The sequence below is a fragment of the Peromyscus leucopus genome, chromosome 23 (assembly GCF_004664715.2).
Source record: "Peromyscus leucopus breed LL Stock chromosome 23, UCI_PerLeu_2.1, whole genome shotgun sequence".
Classification (NCBI taxonomy): Eukaryota; Metazoa; Chordata; class Mammalia; order Rodentia; family Cricetidae; genus Peromyscus; species Peromyscus leucopus.
This window is the reverse complement of record NC_051082.1, coordinates 38,444,505-38,470,632: the sequence shown is the minus strand read 5'-3', so window position 1 is coordinate 38,470,632 and position 26,128 is coordinate 38,444,505. Positions and strand designations below refer to the sequence as shown.

Here is a 26,128-nt window from a genome sequence, read left to right as displayed (position 1 = left end):
TACTCTTCAAAATGTCCTGGAACATTTGTTTCGCATATCACAGAAGCACCATAACGTGAGATTTAGGCAGCAGTAACATGCCAGGTCACATCCATCAGACCTGGAACCCTGAGAGCTTGTGACCACCTGAAGAAATGAAACGGTGTGAGGACAACCTTCCTCACACGTCCTTGTTGAAAGTGTGGCCTGTGTAGCCGCTAGAGAGTCACACATGGGCAAGATGAGCAGGGCCACCTCCATCCCAGCCATTCTCATTTCTAGACATTGTGCCCAAAGGAAACCCTAAGGGGTTGGCAGTGCATGCCTGTGTGAAACTCTGGGTACAGTGGGTGTGTGGCACAGCCCTGTTATCCCAGTACTCAGAATGTGGAGGCAGGAGATTATGAAAGTAAATGTAAGGTTATCCTCAGCCACTGAGTGAGTTCAAGGCCAGCCTGGACCACAGGTCTCACATATGAGACCCATAAGGCTAGCCTGGACTCATAGGTCTCACATATGAGATCCTGTCTGGAAAAAAATTAAAGGAAACACACCTATTTGCAAGGCTATGCGTTTAAGCAGATTTGTTTGTGCAGCAAAGGAAGCGGCTGTAATCTGCAGTTTGAGTGGCTCGACTCTCAGAGGGCTGCAGGTACTTCCCCCAGTATCTGAGGCTCTGCGTTACGTAGGCAGAAAGCAGAGTGGATGATGGGTAAGACCCCAAAAGCCCCACTGCCTGGGCTCAAACCTCAGCCCACCATCTACTAACTGAATACATTTATTAAAAGTCACTTGGATTCCCAGGCCTTGGTTTCCCCATTTACACCTCCCTCAGCATGTACAATGAAGCACTCAGAAAAAACATCTACCACATTCAGTGCTCAATAAATGTGAGCGTTCCTGTCTCATTTGCTAGCCTGTCTCTTCTGGCTGCAGGGCCTTTGATCCTGGGGCTGGCTTGCAGGACCCTCTATGACATGGGGCCAGGCCAGGCCAGAAATGGACTTTATGTGTACTGATGCACACGGCGTTCCCCTGTTCTCCACCACTCGTGGGTGTGAGTGTGTGTGTGTTGCACGCGCACGTGTGCACACACAGGTGTTCAGGTATGACACCTGTGTGCACACAGAGATCAGAGGGGGAAGCTGGGTGTCCTTTGTCAGTCTCTGCCTTATTCCCCTGAGACAGGGTCTCTCCGTGAATCTGGAGCTAGGCTGATGGCTCACCAGCTCTAGTGACCCTCCTTTCTCTGTCCCCGACAGTGTGGGCTTTCAGACATACACAGACAGCCACACTTGACTTTTTACATGTTTGAACTCATGTCCTCATGCGGGCACAGCAAATTCCCTTACCCACTGCACTATTTTCTTAACTGGGACCTTTGAATTTAATGTGACGTCCTGATGAGGCCATCACTGAAAATCCCAAACACATAAGGAAGAAGTGGGTGATATTTCAAGCACCCAGCATTAGTCAGTATTCTATAGAAGAACAAAACTGATTTGAGTATATATTACTAAGCAAATTTATTAGAGACAGGCTGGGGAATCCAACACCGGCCATCTACATGCTGAAGAAGCTGAGAACGGGGTAGCTGGTCAGTCCATGAGTCTGAAAACCTCAGAAATCCCCATCTGGTGCCTAGGGCCTGAAGGATTCCTGGAGAGCCACTCACTGGTCCTCAGCCCATGTTGAAGTCTAAAGAGACTGGATTCCAATGCCAGTGAAGGGTGGCAGCGACCGAAGAGCAGATGCACTTGCCAGCAAGGAACAAAGGCAGGCAAGCAGAGTGCTGCTTTTCCCTCCAGTCCCTTTGTATCTGGACTGCTGGAACTGCCCACTCTGAAGGAGGATTCCCTCTCCCTTAGTTGGTTCTTCCTGTGAATCCCCTCACACCTCCACTCAGAGGCAGGCCTCTTAGTTGACTCCAGAGCCAACAAGATTAACCATCCCACACAAATGCTAAGTCAGATGGCAGTAACTCTTAAAGTACGGTTGTAATGGCATCTGGTGATAGCAGATGCTGTCTGGAGGACCCATCACTTGGGCACCACAGCAACCAGCACACAGACCACAGATGCTTTAGGAAAGAAAGACAAACAGGTTCCTGAAGATCCATGTTGTTGCTGGAGTGGGAAGGAAATACTCTGTTTGCCTGGCTTACCTCAAAAGGATGTTCCCACTCAGGCTGCCTGGGCGGTCGTCTAAGCCTGTGAACTCCTCCACAGCTCACACCTTCCCTCCCAGTCTCTATGAAAACATGTTCTTGCATTTCCCAAAGAGATTAACAGCATGAAACAGTGCCAGGTGCCTGGAGGGAGAAAACACTTGCTTGTTTGTGTGGTAAATATTTTACTATGGAGAGCTCTGAGCGGTTGGAAGCCTCCTTCGGGGGTTGTATGGAACTACCTGGGTATAGCCACCCGCTCCAACTTGGCAGACTGCTCCTCACACCCTTGAATACCGTTAAGCCAGGCTTCACTGGTGCCCTCCTCAGAACTGTGCCATAGCCAGGCCCAGACACTTTAGATGCCGCTCCTTCCCCACCCATCAGAAGCCCCTCCCCCTCCAGCCAGGACCTAACACTAACCCTGAACATTTTTTGAGAACCCTGCTGTAGCTTTTCTGTGTTCCCAGCCCTTAAGTAGATAATCTGTAAACCTACAGCTACATGCCATGGGCTAAACTTGGGGCTGCCTGGGACCCTTAAGCTGCTTCTGGGTTCTCTGACACCTTTGTGAGTGTGAGCACGGACATCATAGCTTCCAGACCGCTGTCAAGGCTTAGCAGCACCATGTCCTGCTGATGACCTTACTTTGGGGACCAGAGCATCATCAGGGAGACCAATGCCTTTGGTTGTTGGCCACCAGTACAGCTCATAAAAGGTTCTCAGCTGCCTTGAATGTCAAGACAAAGCCCTAGATAGCTGTTCATCGTACCCAATCCTCTGTCATCCCTCCAGCCAATTTTCTAGGCATGCATTGCCCCCTCCACCTTCCAGCACGTTCAGAAACCGGCACAGGCCTCTCACTGCGCATTTTAATCTTCCCTCAGATCGATGTCCCTCATGCTTGGCCTTGTTCTCTTCAATGCCCTCATTATCATAATTCACCCATAACCTTAAAAACTGGGCTTCTCTCGGGCCACATTCTCCTCCTCCTCTCGAGTAAGCGTACCCATTCTTTGCAAACACACACGGCAGCCTCCTGACCTCGGCTCGCTGAAATCCTGCCCGCTAATGCTTCTGATTCGGCTGCAACCATAATTACATAAGAAGCCTCATCCTCGGAACCGCTCTTAGCTCTGAACACCATCCATCATTATTCTCTAAAAATAAAAGAACTACTTCGAAGCTGCCTCTTCCACTGGGGATGTACGGGGAAAAGACCGCCCTGGTCCAGGGAATGAGTCTTTTCGGCGTGTCAGGGTGATGAGCGGGTGTTAATTTTTATGTTCAGCACACCAGGGTGCAGGGCCTGCTAATGATGCCACATCTATTGGATGAAAATAATAGCAAGGTACAAACAGAAGCCTGAGGCTGAGGAGTTTTCTCTCGGTAATAGCTCAGTGTGGGAAGTGGATTGGCGGTAGAAAATAATAACCCGGATTTCCTGCAGTTAGGGACAAATGACATTGAGCCTTGTAGTTTCCCTACATTATCTACTGAGTCTGCACGGCGACTGTCCTGGGTAGATAGTCTTCTCTTTCTGTTTCAGAGACAGAGGGGTCAGGGATTAAGGGTAGCCCTGCAGCAAAAATCCCCTTCCATGAGAGGGAGGGACCTACTGTGCTAGGCAACCATAGGATTGTCCCAGGATCCCTGGGGATACCCTAATCTACCCAGGGTCAAGTCCTCAGACAAATGGTGTAGTGTCTGCAGATAACCTGTGCTCACAGCCTACATACTGAAGTCATCTATAGGTGACTGCCGGTGCCTTGTCCGGTGTAGACGTTTTTGTAGTGGCAGTCACGCTGTATCCTCTAAAGGTGAACGACACCAAGAGTCCCCACCACTCGGCCCTAACACAGGGTTTTTCTTGAGTTTTTAAAGAAAATCTTAAATTTTTATTTGTGTGTGTATTGGAGTGTGTGTGAATGTGTGTGTGTGTGCACAAGTGCCCTGTTACTGCTCAAGAACATAGCCAGTCCCACCTTCATACACAGGCAGAAACACACCCTGGAAGGCCACAAGGTCTAAATGGATATAGATGAAAAGCCTGGAATAGAGAGGCCTCTATACATAGTGCCAAATGTTATTCATTCATTCATTCTCTGCATTTCCAAGTGTGTGCACCTGTGTGTGGGAGTAAGATGTCAACATCGAGTGTCATTCCTTAGATTCTATCTATCTTGTTTTTTGAGACAGGGTCTCTCACTTACTGATTTGGCTAGCTGTCTCCACTCCCCCAGAATTGGGGTAACAGACACACCACCACCATGGCTAGGACAGAATGCAGGTCCTCATGCTTGAACAGCAAGCACTTTACTTACTGAACCTTCTTTCCAGCGTGGATGTTGTCAGCATTACCAGTGAGAGGAGAAATATAGAGAGTTACATGGTGTAGAGACTTAGCCAAGGTAAACAAAGAACTGGACTGGGTCAGAACATAGATCATTGTCTACCTACTCTCTGGGCAGGGGCCCCCAAGAGATACAAAGATCCACAAATGACAACCAGGAGCCACTGAGCCATGCCCCAGCCCCTCACTGGGGGATTCTAGGCAGGTGCTCTACCACTGAGTCACACCCCAGCCCCTCACTGGGAGATTCTAGGCAGGGGCTCTACCACTGAGCCACACCCCAGCCCCTCACTGGGGGATTCTAGGCAGGTGCTCTACCACTGAGATTTCTGTGTTTTTTATTTGGATATTCAGTCTTTCTACATGCCTTTGCTAGCCTTGAACTCTTTCTGTAGCACAGGCTGGCTTGAGCTTTCAGTCGTCCTGCCTCAGCCTCCTGAGAAGCTAGGACTACAGGCTGGTGCCAGTAGACCTAGACTAGTGCCCCCCCCTTTTTTAATTAAAGGAAGGCAGCTTAAATCTAGGCATTTTCTAAAATACTGTTAATAGCTGGGAGGTGGTGGCGCGTGCCTTTAATCTCAGCACTTGGGAGGCAGAGCCAGGCGAGAGCCAGGCGAATCTCTGTGAGTTTGAGGCCAACCTGGGCTACAGAGTGAGTTCCAGGAAAGGCACAAAGCTACACAGAGAAACCCTGTCTTGAAAGACCAAAAAATAGATAGATAGATAGATAGATAGATAGATAGATAGATAGATAGATAGATAGATAAAATACTGTTAATAAATATTGACTACATGGCTAGAGGTATCATTCCCAGTCAGAAGATCTTAGAGTTGTGGGGCTGGAGAGATGGCTCAGCGGTTAAGAAAGAGTGCTTGTTGCTCTTGCAGAGGACCCAAGTTCAATTCCCAGCATCCATGTTGGGTGGCTTCAGCTCCAGGAGATCTGATGCTCTATTCTGGACTCCCGAGTACACCTACACACACATGGCATATACTTACACACATACACATAAATCACAATTTAAAAAAATAAACATTAAGGAAAACAAAGACTTCAAATTTGGGTCATTTCCCTGGTTTCTAAAGAAGTAGACAGAGTTGTAAAATACATGCTTCCATGGAAGATCCTACTTTAAAGTTACCTGGTCTTTGCTGGGCTCAGAGTGAACATGTACCCTGTGCAGCTAACTCAACAAGCCCTGACATGTTTGGGCATTGCCCATGTAATGGCCAAGGTGAGTGTCTTAGTTAAGGTTTCTATTGCTGTGAAGAGACACCATGATCACAGCAACTCTTATAACGGAAAACATTTCATTGGGGCTGACTGACAGTTTCAGAGGTTTAGTCCATTATCATCATGGTGAGACATGATGGTGTGCAAGCAGACATGGTGCTGGAGAAGGAGCTGAGAGTCCTACATCTTAATCCACAAGCATCAGAAGGAGACTGTGCCACACATGGCTTGAGCATAGGAGACCTCAAAGCCTGTCCTCACAGTGACACACTTCCTCCAACAAGGCCACACCTACTCCAGCAAAGCCATATCTCCAATAGTGCCACTCAAGCACTCACACACATGAATCTATGGGGCTATTCCTATTCAAACCACCACAGTGAGGCAGATTAGGTGTTGGTCCTAGGAACTCCAGAGCTGGGCCCGAGGCTTCTGTAGGTCTGAAGAGACATGGGTGCTGATAGAAGAATGGGCCCTCAAGGAAGAAAAAAAACACATGAAAAAGTAACTGCAGGTGTGACAAAGAGCCCTAGAATACCCCGGTGAGGGGCGTCATGGCAACATCATCCACCTGTTATAGAGGGTAGAGACCAGGTGCCGGTACTGTGTTCTGGTAACAGGTGTTGATACAAAACAGCAACAGACATAGTTCTCACCTCGAAGGGAGATAGTTTATTCTGGAGCAAAATACCAAAATATGAGCATGGCCCAGGAACACAGATTTGGATTACCCCAAATTCCAGCTTCCAGTGTGGTAACAGTTGGTGGGATTTTCCCAGTAACAGCAAAGAAAATCATAAATCAGGACAGTTTTCAAACACGTTGGTGGGAACCTTGGGTAGGCGTGTTACGGCAGAGCCGAGAAGTCACTGTTACAGGCTTTGGATACTGTCTGACGACATGCTTAGCTTTGAGTGGTTGGTGGAAGTCAAGGGTATGTTTGTACATTCCAGAGGATTTACCTAATTATCACAAGATGCGAGGCACAGAGGCAGGCCATAAATGCTATTTAGGGCCTGAGATAGCCTAAGTTAATTTGGCTGTAGACCTCTGACTTCCAGCTGTTGACAAAACATTGATGTTCTAATTAATTATCAGCCTTGGAGAATGTTTAACAAAGGAGAGACTTTTTCCTGGGATTCCACACTGTCCCTGTAAGGTGTACCTGTTGTCTGCAGCACAGGGAACCCCAACAGCCTGTTAGGTGTGGCCTGTGGTACCCACTTCAAGCTCAAGAGGTTGTGTATGTGGGGGTCACTTTTCACATAACGAAGTGGGGGATTTGCAGAGCCAGGTGCCAGTCCAGGCACATCTCTCTGCAGTTGGGGAATTCTGTTTCTGCTGGGAAACCCTCTCAGAGGGGACTGCAGGGCACAGGATCTGGCAGGTGTATCCAACATAGGGCCCATGGGCTGCATGAGCCCCAAGATAGCTGTGAGTATAGCCCACCAAATCAAAAACTTACTGAAAACATTACAAAAAGTTGTATTGTATTATTAACTTTTTCACGCTCTCATATATATTGCTTATTGCACACATTCTACCCCATGTTCTCCTCCCTTCTCTTTCTTCTTCCCCTCCCCCCATGGGTCCTTTACCACCGACATAACAACTTCTGCTATATATATATATATATGTGTGTGTGTGTGTGTGTGTGTGTGTGTATGTGTATATATATATGCATGTGTATGTATATGTGTATGCATATATGATTTTTTTGTATCTATAGAAAACCTAAGAACCACAAATGACCTCTCATTTGTGCTTTCTCAATATGATATGTGACTTTCTATGATTTTTATATGACTGTCTTCAGTTACATCTATTTTTCTGAGAACAATTTAACTTCATTCTTCTTTATGGATGGAAAAACATTTTTTGTGTGTATGCAGGGGGCGGGGCATTTGTGGGGTCAGAGCCATGTTTCAGCAGTTAACAGCACTTACTGTTCTTACAGAGGACCTGGCTTCACTTCCCAGCACCACACTTTATACCTCACAACTGCTTGAACTCCAGTTCAAGAGACTAGTAGGAACATACACATACGTTAAATTATTTTTTATCTCATTGAATAAGCAGTATATATTCCTTAACCATTCCTATGCTGTTGGACATCCTGTATGGGCTCCATAGCATGGCTGCTGTCAACAGTGCTAGTGTTAGACAGGCGTGCGAGTGTCTCTGTGCCGTGTCGACTTGGAGACTTTAGGGTAAATACCCAGGAGTGTTTTAGCTGGGTGGTGATTTTTTCCATAACTCGATTGCATGGTTCTCAAGCATGAACTCTATATGACAACTTCTATCACAATGCCAAAAGGTTGAACATTCCTGGAAGCAAGCAAGAGCCAAGAGGGGCTGTCTCCTCTCTGGAAGTGCGGGAGGTTCTTTATGAAGAAAAATAGGTCAGACCTGGGGCTCCCATCATCAGCAACCCTGGGCAAACTGTAACCTTTCCAGATGCCTTTGCCCCCTTGTGTTTGGCCGGCTGGGGACCACTGCTGTTAGCACTTGCCGCCAGAGTAAAACTGTAGAAACCATGTCCCTTGCACATGGCTGTCCAGCTACCATGACATCTTCTCATTATATGATTCTCTGAAGGCCTGAGACTGTGTCCCCTGCGACACCCCAGCTCCACCTCCCTGTGACTGAGTGCCATGGGGAGAAGAGGTGGCCTAGGAGGACTGGCCAACAATCTCTAGGCTGCAGTCCTTAGTCAGTGAATAAGAAGGGGAAGGGACTTGGACCAGCTGCTGGATGCCTCAAAACACTTGGATCCCATGGCTGGTCCATCAGAGACAGGCAGTGGCCATAATGGCCATTCAGGGGTCTGGGGTTAACATCTCATGGACACTGGGCATCACTCTGGACAGGGCTGAGGGTTGTGTCACCTGGTCTAGATGGCAATGATAAGCACCCTATCGATGACCTGTGGTGGCTAGGTCTGAAGGTCAGGGTATGCTCCATCTGAACCTCTGTGTGAGTGTCCTCCTGGTCTCCCAGTGGAGGACTGGAAGAAACTCACCAGATAGTTGGAGGAATGGCCAGACAGCTTGGAAAACCCTAAAGCCAAAAGCTAACTAACCCAGAAGGACCAAGACTAACAAAAGCTCTACCTGAGAGCATCCAGAGGACTGGCCAAGTTGTGTAGTAGGAGGAGCCACACCTCAGGAGATGAGCAGACCTCCATCCTGGTCCCTGCAGGCGGTCACCACTCACAGGATGCCCTAGCAGGCAGAGCTGTGGAGGACCAGGGCAGCCTTTAATGCTTTTCTTTTCCCCTGCTGAGTCCCCCTTGTTTAATGTGATCACTTGGGTTGTCATTATTTTTTTTTAGATGTCACAGCACCCCATCCATTCTGGTTTTAATCAGAAGCTGGACCACACGTGGTTTGTGAGCCCAGAAGGCAGTCTGCCCCACGGCTCACGGTTGGGTCTGGGAAATTGGCAAAGCTTCTTCAGAAGCCAGCAGGCAGGCATTGGGGTTGCTTGGTTGGTGGGATTTGATCATTAGTAATGTCTGATCAACCATGACCCCTTCATAATCAAGGAACTCAGAGAGACACGCAGAGCCAGCCAAACCCTGCCACTCTGGTGTTATGGAAATTAGCAGAAGGGGTATTTAACTATTTAACATGGAGCCTCCAAGCTCAGGCAGCCTGGGAGAGGGAGGCCCAGTGGCTGGAATCATGGGGGATGAGGATGTGGGGAAGGCGCTGCAGGAGAACTAGTAAGGTGGCTGAATAACACCAGCCCTAACCATGCAGCAGTCCTGCCGGGTTCAAGCACTGCTCCTGCTGAGAAGTATGAAATAACCTGCTAAGGGCAGGCTCTGGCCTCTCCTGCCGGTTGAAGGGAAAGGCTGCACCACAGGAGGGGTGATGGAAGGGGATGGAAGAGCCGGAGGCACTGGTTCATGACAACCCCCGTGGGGAACAATGCGGGGTCCTGGGTCTGGTGGCATTCCCGGGAAAGATGAAGTTGTCTTCAGATCTTGTTCCCGTGAAGGATGAACTGTGAGATAAGTTTCACAGAGGACTGAGCTCAGACAACCACACTCACCACAAAGTGTGCTCTCCCTTTCAATATGCGCCCCGCAGCCTTTGAAAATCAGGAGGGAACAGAGGGCAGGCCGTGTTTGGGTTTCCAATCTGGGCTGATTATGGGGTGTTGGGAGTGTAGGTTTTCTGGACAAGCAAAGAAATAAATGGCTAAGCTGACTCTTGACTCTGTCCCCACCCCCTCCCACAGGGTACCAGATCGCCTACCGCCTGGCCAGCGGCAGTCCCCACACCTTCACCACTGTGGAGGTGGGTGCCACAGTGCGGCAGTTCACAGCCACAGAGCTGGCCCCAGAATCTGCATACATCTTCAGATTGTCTGCTAAGACGAGACAGGGCTGGGGCGAGCCCCTGGAGGCCACAGTCATCACCACTGAGAAGAGAGGTAAGATCCCAGACCCAAATCTGACTGTGGATGGCGGGGCACACAGCTGTTTTGTCAGCCCCTCTGATCCCCACAGCGCCCAGAAACCTGGGCCAGACGTGAAGCTAGGCAGATTGTCTTATTTTTTTAAGTGATGTGTGTATGTGTGTGTGTGTGTGTGTGTGTGTGTGTGTGTGTGTGTGTGTATGTTCAGACATATGCATGTATATGTACAGGTACTCATGCCTGTGCATATATGTGGAGGCTAGCAGTCAAGTGTCTTCCTTCAACACCTTGTGTTTTGAGACAGTTTCTCATTGACTCCAGAGCTGGCTGTTTTGGCTAGGCTGGCTGGCCAGCAAGCTCCAGGGGATTCACCTGTCTTTGCATGCCCAGTTCTGCAATTAAAAACATGGACCATGGTGTCTAGCTTTTTGCAGGTGCTGGGGATCAGAACTCGTGTCCTCACCCATGCTCTACAGGCACTGTTCTTCCTGAGCCATGCCCCCAGCTCGGAGCTAGGCATATTGTCAAAGTGTCTCCATGACACCATTGTTAACCACCTGCCCACTGTCTCAGTCAGGTGTTATTATAGAGGCTGGAGGCAGGAAGTTCAGCTCAGAGAGGCTAGCCCAGGGTAGCACCGAGCTTTGTCTACAGCAGTGGTTTTCAACCTTCCTAATGCTGTGACCCATTAATATAGTTCCCCGGGGTATGGCGATGCCCACCATGAATTTTTTGTTGTTGTTGTTGCTACTTCATCACTGCAATTTTGCTGCTGTTATGAATCATAATGTAAAGATCTGATAGGCAGGATATGTGATATGAGATCTCAAGGTTAAGAACTACTGCTCTGGAACCTTCCACTGCAGCCCAAAAGGCCTCTCTCAGAACCCATGCCTCCAGGCACAGGGGCTCTGGTGATACCTTTCCTGAGGAGACATAAGCCAACCATGACCAAACAGGGCACAACCGACACACTAAAGGAAGGGCTCCACCAAAATTCAGCTTCGAGAACCAGTGAGTTTACTGAGTCTGTCTGCAGTGCCCAAGTGGTAGGGATTTGCTTACATGCACGTGGGTGACCTCCAAACAGTTGCATCACCACCAAGTGATGACCTCATGGGGTCTCCCTTTCAGTCAACTTTCAACTTCCTGTATAATATAGTATCTATCTCCCAGGATCACTTGCAGCTAGCTAGGTGGAGGGCAGGATAGCGTAATGGCTGGGATCCCAGGTGAAGGTCCTATGACCTTCCTATCCGCCATCTCCCAAGGAGTGCCAATAGTTCCATCATTATTACCATAGATTTAGCTAATACCATCTTTATTCTGCTCAATTAGTTACTATGGTTACCAGTCCAAGATAATCTCTACTCTAAAATAGCAATGATATCATGTTATGCCCAGAAGAAAAAGTCATACAAGGAATGCTGCCCTCATAGCCAGACCCAGAGGTGTGGGGAGCTAGGCCAGGAGGGCTGGAAAACACCCGGAGCTCAAGGCTCAGGCCTGTGAGGCCCTGGGCAAACCCTTCCCCTCTCCCTGCTATGGCACTGACTTGGGAGGCCTGTGCAGAGCAGTTAGCACAGTGCCGAGGACACCCAGGACAGGCTGGTGGCTTTTCCTGTCATCAGCAGGGCTCCCAGAACTGCTCTGGTGTGATGTAAGTGCTCAACAAATGTGAGTGAGTATCACAGCTGCATTTGTGATGACTTTTATCACAAGATCTAAAGCAGGCTATTTCAGGGATCAAGGAGTCGAACTCAGAGACTTAAATCTAACAGAGGGAGGGGGCTGACACAGAGCTCACACCAGGCTCCAATCGCCTCCAGGTATCACTGCCTCCGTTCCCATCTCCAGCTCTCACCAAAGCCTCCTAAGATGGTTTCAGGGAAGAAACCAAGTCCTTGTCAGAGGAGGACCCCCCCCCCCAGGCCAACCATGCCTATCTTGTGCTGCCCCAGAGTGAGCACCAAAGAAGGAAGTCAGGCCTCACCTCCCATACCAAGTCGGCAAGTTCCCAGCAGGCCCAGTGTCCATCAGCCTTCCCTGGACTGAGCCAGGATCCTTCCAATGACTGCAGCCTGGTCCAGCCACCTGGCTGTAGGAGCCACCAGGCTGAGAACATCTCTGCTTCCAGGGTCTTCCCAGCTTCAAGCTGCCAGTCAGGCTATGTTAGCCTTTCATTGCTATAACAAAATACCCAGAAAAACAACTTAAAGGAGGAAGTTTAGTTTTGACTCATCGGTTCCTGTGTGTTCAAAATATGACTGTGGTGGCTGAACTGCAGAGGGAGGGAAGAGCTTTTGTTTATGGGGTCTAGTCACTCCTGCAGAAGGTTTAATCCTCACAGTAGGGGCTTGTCAGTTCTAGGGGTTGGGACAGCCTGATCTCTCTAGGATAAAGATAGTCTTAAAGCAGGCAGTACATCATCTAATGACAATGGCCTTGAACTCCAAATCCTCCTGCTTCTGTTTCTTACATGTTGGGACTACAGGTGTATGCCATTACACCTGGCTTTATGGGGCACAGGAGACCAAAGCTACCCAGGCCTCATTCATGCTAGACAAACACAACCACAGCACATTTGGGGTGATGCTTGTCTTTCTCTTTCTGAAAGCTAACATCTTACCCATCCTTACAGATGTACATGTATTACTACTGAGTTCTCCCAAATACCAACTGCCCCTCCCATTGGCCAGATACATGTGCGGGGCTTCACTGGCACATCCCTTATTGCCTCCACAACTCTGTGAGTGGATGCTCTTACTGGGTCCTTTGGTGAAGATGTGCTTGAACTCAGAGTGGTGATGTGACCTTCAATACCTGTGGCCCCTGGCTCAGGGGACCAGGATCCAAATGATAGGTGCTGGGAGGGTGCTCCGGAGATTGGCAGCTGCATCCTAGTCCCCAGAATGCTTAGTAGTGTTTTCAAGAATTGGTGACATAGGTCTTTGCTAAGGGATCCACAGGCAGCCACCCTTGGCCCTTGCCTTCTTCCCTGGGTCATGCCCTCCTTACGTGTGTGATTGCATGCATACTTGTATGTGCATGTTCATATGTGTACTTGTGTGTGTATGTACCCACATGAAAACACATACATAAACACCCTTCTGTGGGTGAACCAGTGTGGCCTGATCATGCCTGCTTGTTGCCTGGGGCACAGGGCCACCACTCCCTGCCCAGCCCCCAACCCCTTAGGTATGGAGAACCTTGACTTCCTACCAGGTTCTAATGCAAGTCTTAGGGACAGGGAGCTCGCCATTTCCAGTGGCAATGTGTCCACAGAAGGCCTTAGAAACTGGCCAGGGAGCCCAGCTCTTTCCATCCTGCAGAAATCAGGCTTCCAGCCAGCGTGCACACTCACAGCCAGAACCACTGATTGAGCCAGATCGAAGCGCCTCTCACATCCCTGTCACTGCGGGGCCCACGATCGATGGCTACTTTATTACACGCCACACATTTTAATCAGAATCAATAATTGTCATGATAAACAATTAAACAATTATTTCTCCCTCTATGGTCCCTCTGTTGAAATCACTGGGGGACGGGAACACAGTGTCAGGCACATGGCACCCCATTCAAGGCCAAGGCTGGTCCCAGGCACCCTGCATTCTAATCCAGCAGAAACAATTAACAGCCCACAGGGACCCCCGCCTGCACTTGCCTCCCACCCTCCAGGAGCACTCAGTAGATTTCTCTCATGTGTTAGACTCAGGTTAACTATAAAGAAAAAGAAATTAGGTTTTAAGGGTGAGATGAGCCCCCAAATCAGACAGCGTACAAAGGAGGCTTGAGTTGTTTAGTAGAGTGCTACCGCAAACATCAGCTGTCATTCAGAAGTACTTGCCCTTGCTGATAGGGGCTGGGGCCTCTGGAGACACACGTTTCTGGCTCGTTCTGCTATGTGAGCAAGCCCTGCTCCCCAGTCAGACCTGATCTGGTGCATCCAAAGTCAGCTGTAAGACAGCCTCCTCTCCCAAACCTAGGACTCACTTGCTTTTCTTTCTTTGTGTGCATGGCAAGGGGAAGCACATGTGCATGTGTTCACATGAATGGGACTGCATGTGCCGGTGCATATAGAAATCAGAGGTCCAGCCTTGGGTGTTGGCCTCAGGTACCAATCTACCGCTTTCCTTCTTTCTTTCCTTTCTTTCTTTCCTTCTTTCTTTTCTTTCTTTCTTTCTTTCTTTCTTTCTTTCTTTCTTTCTCTCTCTCTCTCTCTCTCTCTCTCTCTCTCTCTCTCTCCCCCTCTCTCTCTTTCTCTCTCTCTCTCTCTTTCTTTCTTTCTTTCTCTTTCTTTCTTTCTTTCTTTCTTTCTTTTTACTGGTTTTTTCAAGACCGGGTTTTCCTGTGTGACTGTAGACCAGGCTGGCCTTGAACTCACAGAGATCCACCTGCCTCTGCCTCCCGAGTGCTGGGGTTAAAGGTGTGCACCAACACCACTCAGTTCTACCCTGTTTCTTAAGACAGAATGTTTCAATGGGACCTGGAACTCTCCCATTAGGCGAGGCTGGCTGGCCAATAAGCCCTAGCTCTGTGCCTATCTCCACCACCCTAGTACTGGAATTAAGAGCATGCACCCTCACACACAGATTTTTATGTGGGACCTGAGGACTGAACTTGGGTTCTCAGCTTGTATGGTAAATGCTTCACCTGTAAGGCTAGGCCAGCTCTCTAGCCTTGGGACTTTCTTTCTCTGTGCCTGTCCCACACAGCGGTTCCCACTGGGAGGCACCCAGGAGCAGCACAGAATGGTCTCTCATGAATCCCTGCTTTTCTCCTTCTCTGATTGCAGAGAGGCCAGCACCCCCCAGAGAGCTCCTGGTACCCCAGGCTGAAGTGACAGCCCGCAGCCTCCGGCTCCAGTGGGTCCCTGGCAGTGACGGGGCCTCCCCCATCCGGTACTTCACGGTGCAGGTGCGAGACCTGCCTGGTGGAGAGTGGCAAACCTACTCCTCCTCCGTCAGCCACGAGGCCACAGCCTGTGCCGTCGAAAGGTACTGTGGGGTAGGCGGTGGCACTCAGTGTTGTCTTTCTGAACCTGGGATCTCAGTCACTTGTCTCCCTGCTATGAGGAAATGCCTGTTGGAAGTAGCTTAGGGGAGGAAGGATTGACTTTGGCTCACAGTTTGAGGTGGTCCATCATAGCAGTGACAGCATGGGGCAGGAACTTGAGGCATCTAGTCATGCTACATCCCATCAGGAAGCCACTCACATTCATTCTTCATTCCAGAACCCCACCCCCTGGAATGGTGCCACCCACACTCAGGGTGAATTTTAGGAACTCGATTAACCTCCTCTCAATGATGCCCTGCGGGCATTTCCTGCGGCCTGACTCTAGGATGGTCCTAGAGTCTGTCAATTGACAGTGTTAACCACCACACTGCGTTACCTCACTGACATGATGTTTAAGTAGCATGGTTCTTCATGGCCTTTTCTTACACACTCAGGTTTGATGTGTTAAATGCCTCTCCTCCATCTCCCTGCTTCTCCCCCACCCATGTGCCCCCTCCTCTTCCTATCATATGTGTTCTGTTACCCTCCCTTCTGTCCACTCCAGAGTTTCCTTTTAGCCTCCCATGGACCCCTTTATAGTTTCCTGGCCTCTACCCATACTTGCTCCCACACAAATACACATGTATAAAAATATAGGAGCTAAGATCTGAGTATGACAGAGAACATGTTGAAATGCCAATAGAAAGGTAATTTTTTAATTAATAAAAAATGTAAAGATATTGGAGAGAAAAGGGCTCCTATTAACCCAAGAGAGTCCCTACCATGACAACCCCCATCCGGCTCACGAAACAGGAGTTTGTAGGGCCAAGGAGGTGCCCCACTGAGAGCCAGCCCCTGTCTCTGTTGACACTTCCCACACCAGGAACCCAAAATCTTTAGGGCCCCTCCAGATGTGCTACACCAGGGCTCAAGGACTTGGGAGGCAAGAAGAGCTGTGCCCCAGGACCCCCAAAGGTAGATGCTGGGACAGAAGCAGTGAGAGGGGGTGGGTGCTAGAAGTGAAGACCAGAGAAACACTCCTCGTTGAGGTTAAATAGCCCACCCCTCTGTCTCGCCACAAGATAGAAAGAGCAGTCGTGTTCTCCAAAGCCTTCCGAGTAACCACAGACATTGTGTTTGTTAAGGAGAAGCTCCTGTTCAAACAGACAATTTCACTGGGTCCAGAAGAGACCTATCAATTTCCTAACCGGCAAGAACCAGAATGGAAGCCGATCTCAGACAGTGTCCTGAGAAGCTGTTTTATCTGCTGCCATGGTGTCACCCCTAATAATCCTAGCAGCTAAGTTTACTTTCCATCGGCCTGGTGAGATCTAGTGGAGAGACAAAGCTTGACTGTGGAGACCTTGTGGCCGTGGCTGTCTGCTCGAGTGACTGTGGTCCAGAGCACAGCATGAAGATAGGATGAGAGCTGCTGGCATCGTGAGAGCCTGTGTGGCCACTGAGGCTGTGGGACTGTTGATGGGGATGTTAGACATAATAATGGTAAGATGGTGATACACCACAGTGGATGGTCCAGAAAGGAAGCTGACTCTTGCTTCTCTTCAGAAAGTACAGCAGGTGCCTTAGGGAAAAGGGTCTTGAGGTGGAAGGAATAACATTAGATGGAAACAGTACCGTATGTGGCGATCTGGACATGATGGCGCCCAAGAGGGAAGGAGAGGGTTCCTTGAAGCCTGAAGATGAGCTTAAGAAAGATGGTGGTGGTGCACACTTTTAATCCCAGCACTCGGGAGGCAGAGCCAAGAGGATCTCTGTGAGTTTGAGGCCAGCCTGGGCTACAAAGTGAGTTCCAGGACAGGCACCAAAACTACACAGAGAAACCCTGTCTCAAAAAACCAAGGAAGGACGTAGGAAGGAAGGAAAGGAAGGAAGGAAGGAAGGAAGGAAGGAAGGAAGGAAGGAAGATGGTGTGTGTGTGTGTGTGTGTGTGTGTGTGTGTGTGTGTGTGTGTGTGTGTAGAGAAAGAGTAGGACCTGGTAAGGGATAGCAGGGAGAGGGTGCAAAAGAGACTAGAGAGCAGCCTTCATGGGGGCTGGCAGGAAGTTTCATATCACATGATTTGGTTCAATAAAACATGTGACAAAGCATGGCGGATCCAGCTATTGGTTAGGGTCCTAGACTGGGGGCACAGCACAGAAAGGTTTTAATGCTCCAGACCATAGAAAGCCTCAGAGCGCTGAGTTTAACTGCCTGGGGTGTCGGATCTAGCCTTTTCAGAGTGATCACTGCATTTGAGGTGTGGGCCTGGGTTCTAACAGAGGGGCTCCAGTTTCCCCGGACTCAGCCTCAGGGGTGGTCTTGAAAAGGGGATTCAGACAGGATAGGGTAGTGTCTCAGTGGGGTTTAATTAGAACAAGAAAGGAAGCAGGAATATATTCTGAGGACCAAGCAGAGCAGCACCAGCCCTCTTGTCCTAGCAGGGGCTCCATATCTCTCTTTCTGTTCTCCCCTTCTCTGTGACTTCCCCGGGCTGGGGAATTCCAGGAAAGAGTCAGGCTTGTCATGGAAGCATGCTTTAGCCAGAATTCAGTCTGTTATAAGTAAGCATATAAAATCCAGAAATATATATGCACAGGGGTTTAAATGTCCTTGAAGTTGAAAGGCTCCCTAGGAGAAAGGGCAGCAGTACTGTACACATGCTGGCCAGGGAAGTGAGTCTCCCAGGAGCTGCTTTGACCCGACTATTTTCTTTGCTTGCTGTTTGGGAGCCCTGAGCTGGCCCGTCTGGAGTCAACCACCACTGCTGTCTTTACATCCTGTTTCAGAGTCCTGAGCAGGCCAACCTATTTTTATGTCCTATTTTTGGGGGGCTCTGTTGGTCAGACTCTCCAGGAGTTAGCGCCTGCCTAATAGGACCAGTCACTACCCTAACAGAGTAGCCTCCCAGAGAAATGGAATACCTAAAAGAAAGGAGGTGACACAGAGGCTTTAGAAAGGGACAGAGGCCAGGGACTGTAGAAGGGCTATGTACTGGAATTAGGGCTCCCCTCTTCCGTGGAGCAACCACTACCACAGGCACAGGGCAGCCAGTCAGAAAGCATTGTGTCCAGAGGGAAGGAATGACCACATAGAAAGCAGTTTACAAACAAGTTTGCTGGCCCCTGGTCCCTGTGAATCTTCATTTCTTCCTCTGTAGAACTGTAACAGTGCTGACGTGCAAGTCCAGGTGCATTGCTGGGGTATTTACACATGGGTTCCAAGGTCTTTGTTCTTCATGATGCAAATAACAAGTGTGTGTGTGTGTGTGTGTGTGTGTGTGTGTGTCCTATTTGAGATGCAACCCAGCACCTTGTGCATGCTTTGCTATCTATTAATTAGCCCCTAGCTGGAGGATTCTAGGCAGGTGTTCTACCACTGAGCCACACCCCAGCCCCTCACTGGGGGATTCTAGGCAGGTGCTCTGCCACTGAGCCATGGCCCCAGCCCCTCACTGGGGATTCTAGCAGGTGTTCTACCACTGAACCACACCCCAGCCCCTCACTGGGGGATTCTAGGCAGGTGCTCTACCACTGAGCCACACCCCAGCCCCTCACTGGGGGATTCTAGGCAGGTGCTCTACCACTGAGCCACACCCCAGCCCCTCACTGGGGATTCTAGCAGGTGCTCTACCACTGAGCCACACCCCGCCCTCACTGGGGGATTCTAGGCAGGTGTTCTACCACTGAGCCACACCCCAGCCCCTCACTGGGGGATTCTAGGCAGGTGTTCTACCACTGAGCCATGGCCCCAGCCCCTCACTGGGGGGTTCTAGGCAAGCACTGTGTCACTCAGCTACACCCTGCCTCCTTTTTACTTTTTGAGACAGAATTCCACAGATGGTCCAGGCTCCCCTTTAACTTAAGTTACTCTGTAGCCCAGTGTTCTAGTTTGGTTTCTGTTGCAAGGATAAAATACTGACTAGAACAGACTTGTGGAGGGAAAGGTTTGCTTTAGCTTACAGGTTACAGCCTATCATCAAGGGAAGTCAGGGCTGGACCTCAAGGAAGAAACAAGGAGGCAGGAACGATGGAGGAACAGTGCTTACTGGTTAGCTTCCCTGACTTGCTTAGCTACCTTTCTTCAGGCCCACTTGCCCAGGGAAGGTACCACAGTGGACTGGACCCTCCTACATCAAGTAGCAACAAGAAAATGCCCTATTCCATGTTCACAGGCCAGTACGATGGAAACGGTGCCTCCGTTAGGCTCTCTCTTTCCAGGTATATTTGGGTTTGACAATAATTATTCCAGGGAGACAAGCCTTGACATTTGATCCTCCTGCCTCAGCATCTTGAGTAGATCCCAAATGTACAACATTAGGCCTAGCAGAATACTTAAAAAGTAGTTTCAATGCCTTATAGATAACTAGGTAAAAGCAGCGATGGACAGTGTTCAGAATGTTCAGGATCCACGCAACTTACATCCTAATGAAAATGAACCGATGAATAGGCAGGTCTGCTTGTATTTCTAAGACCCAGAATTTAGCCCTGAAGGAGGGACCCTGAGCTGCAGGCTGTGTCTTGCCCACCCCCACAACTCTTAACAAAAGACTTTGGCAGTGGAGATAAAACATACACGTGGGTACCCGCAGGACTGGCACAGATTGGGTGGTGTGGACCCGGCTCCTGGTTTGCAGAGCAGCAGGTATAAATAGCTTCGAAAGGGTCCTGAGCTGTGAAGTTGGAATCTTGGATACTTCGGAGTAAGAGCTAACAGTGTTATCTCAAAATTGTGCCTTAAGCCCGTGCACTGTCCGAGTTTGGCAGGTGAGGTGTACGGAATGTACAGAGGACCAGTGGGAGTTGCCTGCAGTGTGGAGGAACTTCATCTCGCCCAGAGAGGCAGGGGAAGACAACCTTCCAGAAGAGCATTTATTCATTGTCTGCTGTGTGCCAAGATCGTTAGATCCCTGATGGTGATTCAATGTTCACAAATGATCTCAGGGGCTCTGATCTCCATTTTCACAGGTGAACAAAATGAGATCGTAAAAACCCTGGCTGGTAATGACAGAGCGAAATTTGAATTCTGCTTGGCCAGCTCCACAGTGGAGGGTTAGGTTGTCCTGGAAGAGTAGAGAAGGGTGTGGGGGAATTTGATGGACAGATCTTTCTTTCCTTTATCAGAGAGGCCTTGAGATTGGCCTGGAGGCAGGATGGACCCCGGCAGGATGGAGGTGGGCTGGGACTGAGGCAAGAGGAATGGGGGGTGCAGCTATGGTCAGAGGCAAGATCTGAAGGAGTGGGCAGGGCCAGAGGCATTTGCACATAGGACGGTAGTGAAGTTAGCTTAGAGCCAGGGTTCGCTCCCTGGACACCCTGTGTTTAACCTGCCTGTCTACTCCAGGCATCCTTGGTGAATGAAGTCCCAGTAGATCCTGGCATATATACACTCAGACCCATACACATACACATAATATTAAAAGTAAATAAATCTTTGGGCTGAAGAGATGGTGGTTAAGAACACTTACTGCTCTTGCAGAAGACCCAGGTTCAGTTCCCAGCACCCACATCAGGTGGTTCTCAACTGCCGGTAATTCTAGTTCTCGGGGATCTGACATCCTCTTCTGGTTTCCATGGCACCTGAATGCACATGGTATACATAAACTCACACAGATGCACACACATATACATTAGATAGATACATAGATAGATAGATAGATAGATAGATAGATAGAGATAGATAGATAGAGATAGATAGAAGATAGATAGATAGATAGATAGATAGATAGATAGATAGATAGATAAAAAGAACCTTCTCTGGCCAAAGTCTGTGGGTATAAACACAAATATTTAGGAGACACTTGGAGAGTATGACCATTTAGGAAAATAACAATAGTCTATTCTCTCCTAGGGCCTAGGACCTCCTCAGCTATGGGCTTTTGAACAGGATTGTATTATCAGGCATGGAACTCACCCTTGTGAAGCAGACCTCCAATTTAGTCAGAGAGTGGTTAGTTACCCCCATAACAGTCAGCCACTATTGTACAGTGGGCACATCTTGCCGGGCAGGCCAGTATTGCAGCATGTGACATGTGTCCTCTTCTTCTGCCTTCCCAAGAGGATTTGGAACATCATTGTCACCATAATGTATTCTTTTCTTTAGCAAAGTGTTAGGAACATCTCCAGGTGCCTAGCATAGTTCTTCATGCTAGAGTGGCAGGATCCCCTCAGGTCACCCTGGTCCCTGTCTTTAGGGGTGTACAGCGACAATGTGGCCATGATAAAGAAGACACAGGAGGGCCAAGGATGTGGCTCAGTTGGCGGAGTGCTTGCCTAGCATGCACAGAGCTCTGGGTTCCATCCCCAGCACCACACAGATGAGGTGGCAAGTGCCTGCAATCCCAGTTTTTGAGAGATGGAGACAGGAGGATCAGGAATTCACAGCCCTCTTCAGGTGCATAGTAAATTCATAGCCAGTCTTAGCTACAGATTCAAAAGAAAAGGAAAAAAAACAAGAAAGGAAAGGAACAGGACAATAGGACATCCAGGACAGTTATCATGTGATGAACACTTTCTTTAGCTTTTTAAGATAAAATAATAATGATAACAGCTGTGCATATATGTGGGGGGGGATGTGTGCACATGTGTATATAGATACAATCACACATAGGTTAGATGAGGATGACAGCTGTCACTCTCTATCTTATTCCATTGAGATGGGGTGTATTACTCAACCTGGAGCTAGTCTAGCAAGGAGCAAGCCTCCCCACCCCCCATCCCTGGCAATCATCCTGTCTCCAACCTCTCCTTCCCCCCAGCACTGGGGTCACACACACACACACACACACACACACACACACACACACACACAGCCATAAGCCATGTGGTATTAGGGATTTGAACTTGGGTCCTCTCCATACTTGCACAGCAACGACTCTTACCCACTGAGCCATCACCCCAGCCCCATTCCAGCCCTTTAAGTGAGCACTTACTACAGACTTTCCCAAGTGCCTCATCTGATGTGATTCTTGGGACAGCTTCTTGATGATCATCTATTAGCAGCCCAGATAAGGAAGTGTCCAAGTATGGCTGGGACCGAGGAACTGAAAGGTATACTCAGAGCCCATGTTTTTAGGAACCCCATTCTGCCTTCAACACCGGAAAGAAGTGGGTAGTTAACTCCAGTGTGGGCTGCTCGGCATGTGATGCTGGGAAATGACAGGGGACAAGCAGGCATTTATCCCCGAGACTAGACACAGTAGCTTCTGGGAAGCCCGGAGCAGGTGGACGGGTTTGTCTGAGCTAAACAAAAGCTGTCCTCAGAAACCACAGCAAAGATCATTCTAGGCAGTGGGCCTTCAGGGGACTTTTCAGTTAAGCTGAGTTAAACCAACCAAGACCAGATTCTCCTGTTGCTGCGGTGAGGCCAGGCCTGTGGTGTTTTCGGTATTGACAAGGCCAGACTGTTCCCAGGGCTTTTAGTCGTGCTTCCCTTCAGGCTTTAGAGAAAAGCTATCATCCACTGTATCCAGAGGAAAAGGAGCACACAAGTGCTGGTCCTGGAGTCTATGTAAAAACACAGTTCTCTCCTCAAGAGGTAGGAGAATTTATTCTGGAGTCAAATACAAGTGACCATAGTCTAGAAATACAGATCCAGGCTACCCCAAATGCCATGTTCCGGTGTGGTAGCCGGTTCATGGAGTTTTTACAGTAACAACAAAGAAAGTCCTAAGTCAGGGTGATTGAGAATACACTGGTAGAAACCACAGGTAGACGGGTTACAGCAGAGCAGGGGGATCTCTGTGCAGCTTCGGGTGCCGTCTGGGGACATTCTTGGCCAGAGGTCCCCTTGTACCTTCTGAAAGGCTTTGCCTAAAGTCCCACGGATGTTAGAGCAGACACAGAGGTGGGTATAAATGGCTGTTTAGAGGGCTAATGGGAGCCAAAGATAGCTCGCTCCCTATATGCAACATTCTAGAAATTCTAATCAGCCAGGCAGCCATGTAGCCTGGCTTTTCTTTTCTTTTTCTTTCTTTCTCTGCCCCCCACCCCACCTCCCACTCCCTGGGAACTGAAACTGTTTATGGGTTTTCTAAAGAATAGAGCCCATCTTGGAAGCCACCATTTCCCTGCTGTCCCATTTCCTGCCTGTGAAGTGGTCCCCTGATGATCCTGCCTGAGGATTTGTCCCCAGTGCAAGCTGGACCGGGCATGCTCGCCCTTGGTGTAGCATGGGCTCAGCACCGGAAGGGAGAAGGCTCCTATGGTCATGCCTGGCTGGGGTGGAGCAGAGACGTTGGTGAATTCAAGGAGGTTGGCAGCTTTGCTATGGATATGTGAAAGCTGGAAGACAGACCTTATCAGTTCTCCCCTAGAGCTCCACTGCGGGCTCTACCCCTCCATCCTTGGGCTAGGCAAGCATAATTTTACTGTGTAGCATCTTATTAAAGAGGAATCGAATGTCCTCTGGACAAGATTTTCTCACTGATGTCTCCCTGGTGAAACCATCTCTCCCTGGACATCATGGCAGTCTAGGGGGCCCTGAAAGGCCCTAGTAGCTATATCCAGGGAATGGGGGTTCCGTCTCTCCTGGTGGCAGGTGGCCCAACTTCTCAGGTTCCAGGGCAGGAGAAACATCTGTCTACCCTCTCCCCACCATGATTTGCTACTCATTACAGAGACAAGAAGTCACTGGTATCTTTCCATTGCAGGCTGAGGCCTTTCACCTCCTACAAGCTACGCCTGAAGGCCACCAATGACATCGGGGACAGTGACTTCAGTGCAGAAACAGAGGCCGTGACCACCCTGCAAGATGGTGAGCAAAAGCCAGCCCAGTGCAACCACTCCCCACTGCTCTGCTGAGACCGGAGGACACCTTCCTCCCAGAAAGAGACCCTGCTCCAGTCTTGAGCAGAGAGGAGAGGTCACCAGGGAGGGTGACAAGCAGCAGAAGTCCATTAGTAACTGACAGCCTGGGGTGTTCCTACACACCCCGTGCTCATAAATCAAGGTCCCCCGGAGAGCTTCCAGATGGAATGGAACTCCCTCTGATTGGCTTCCCAAACCTTCCTCCAACAGAAATTGAATAATTAATGGGGGTCGTTAAAAATAAATGTCGGCAGGGAAGCTGGGTCCAAGCAGTTTCAGGACCCCCCCCCTCCCCGCCCCCAAGCACCAGGTGGTTTCTTCACCCATTTCTGACCTCAGAGGCACTGGGCCTGAAGATACACTGTCATCTGGGCGGCCTGCTCCTGGGTGTGTGTTGGGGGGGGGGGCAGTGAAGCTGGGAGGCGGCTCTAACAGACACAGCCATCACCTGACAAGTGCCATGGGAGGAGATGGATACCGAGCAACTCCCAGCTCAGCCTCAAAGCCCAGGCACTTAGTTCAGCCACCAGGGCTTTGCGGTAACTCCCAGAAAGCTCTGTCTCTTCCATTTAACGCTCCAGTGAGATGGTTTCCAAATGGGCCAGGTCCCGGCTGCCTCGCCCTGTGACCCCACATCATGTGTCTTTCCCCCATCCTGACCTCACTCCCCCCCCCCCATGCAGATGCTTTTCAGAGCCTAGAAGTTTAACTTCTACCACACAAAGTTTCAGGGTACCGCAGGGACTAGCCCAGGGGTGGAAGTGAGCCCTGTTCAGCTTCCCAGCCATACTCAGATGTTGAAGTAAAAATAATACAACAAACACACAAAAGCCAGGTCTCACCTCAACAGGAATGGGAGATGCTTTACTTGGGGCCAACTATGGGTGATCATGGTCCAGGGGAACACGGATTCAGGTCACCCCCAATACTCCCATGCTCCAACATGTTAACAAATTCCACAAGGTTTGTATAGTGGCAGGACAAAGGACATTTTTTTTTTTTTCTGGTTTTTCAAGACAGGGTTTCTCTGTGTAGCTTTGTGCCTCTCCTGGAACTCACTTGGTAGCCCAGGCTGGCCTCGAACTCACAGAGATCCGCCTGGCTCTGCCTCCCGAGTGCTGGGATTAAAGGCGTGCGCCACCACCGCCCGGCTAAAGGACATTTTTAATCAAGAACAATTTTGAATACATTGGTGGGAGCACCAAGTAGGCAAATTACAGTAATCCCCACTTTAGACCTCAGATTTATCTGGTGATACTTTTTTAGCCTTTGAGTGGTGAAGCTAGGGGTCTGTTTGTCCATTCCAAAAGGACGTAAGTCACAAGGGGGTTAGATTGCACATGGCGTTAGGCAGAAAGTGGCTATTTAGGGACTAAGATGGCCCAAGACAGCTCAACTCTCAACCTGCAATGTTCCAACTCTCCATGGTCACAGTCCTAATGGTCTCCTATCCTTGAGAATGGTTAATGTAGATGCAGCCCTCCCCCCACCCCCAAGAATTTAAGTCAACACAGAATTTTGCTGCAAACCCAGCATCCCCACTGTGGCTAGGTCCACTGGTCTGGTACCTGATGAGAGAGGCTCTAAGCTTCCCCGAACCCCTGAGAAATGGATCCTGTGCCTGTGTCTCCTGAAAGGTGATGAGAGCCTGATGCAGCTGTCTGGGCTCAGAAGCAGCAGAGCTCAGGGAGAAACTATGACCTTGTGCAGGAAGCTGGTTGGTCCAAGGTGCCTGGCAGGAGAGTTGGGAGACCACTCAGAAGCAAAACCCTTCCATTCACTGCTAAGGATATGTGGAGGGAGAAAGTGTATCAATGAACTCACTTAAAAGTGTGGGCTTGCAGGCAGGACAGATGGGCTCAGTGGGTAGCGTCCTTGTTGCTCAAGCATGAGGACCTGAGTTCAAATCTCCAGCACCTAGGTAAAAAGCCCAGCAATGCTTGTAATCCCAGCTGGGGATCCCAGGGATTAGCTAACTAGCCAGTCTAGCCAAAGTGGGGAATCTTGATATTCAACAAGAGCCCCTCAAAACTAAGGTAGAAAATAGCAGAAAGATATCCAACTTTAACTTCCAGCCTCCACATGCTCCCCCAAAGACCAGCACGGGGCATAAACATGTACACACATGCAGAGAGCCTCCATACACAAACACACCAAAGGGGTGTGGA

The 26,128-nt window shown here is 49.4% G+C and overlaps 1 protein-coding gene across 1 annotated transcript in view; it reads left to right on the top strand.

The window, feature by feature from the left end:
• Sdk1 (sidekick cell adhesion molecule 1) overlaps positions 1–26,128 on the top strand; it is a 970,573-nt gene that overhangs the window by 859,824 nt on the left and 84,621 nt on the right. The window contains 3 exon segments of the mRNA XM_028887375.2: positions 9,982–10,176; positions 14,957–15,158; positions 23,804–23,907. Coding sequence (XP_028743208.1) covers positions 9,982–10,176; positions 14,957–15,158; positions 23,804–23,907 — 501 coding nt within the window.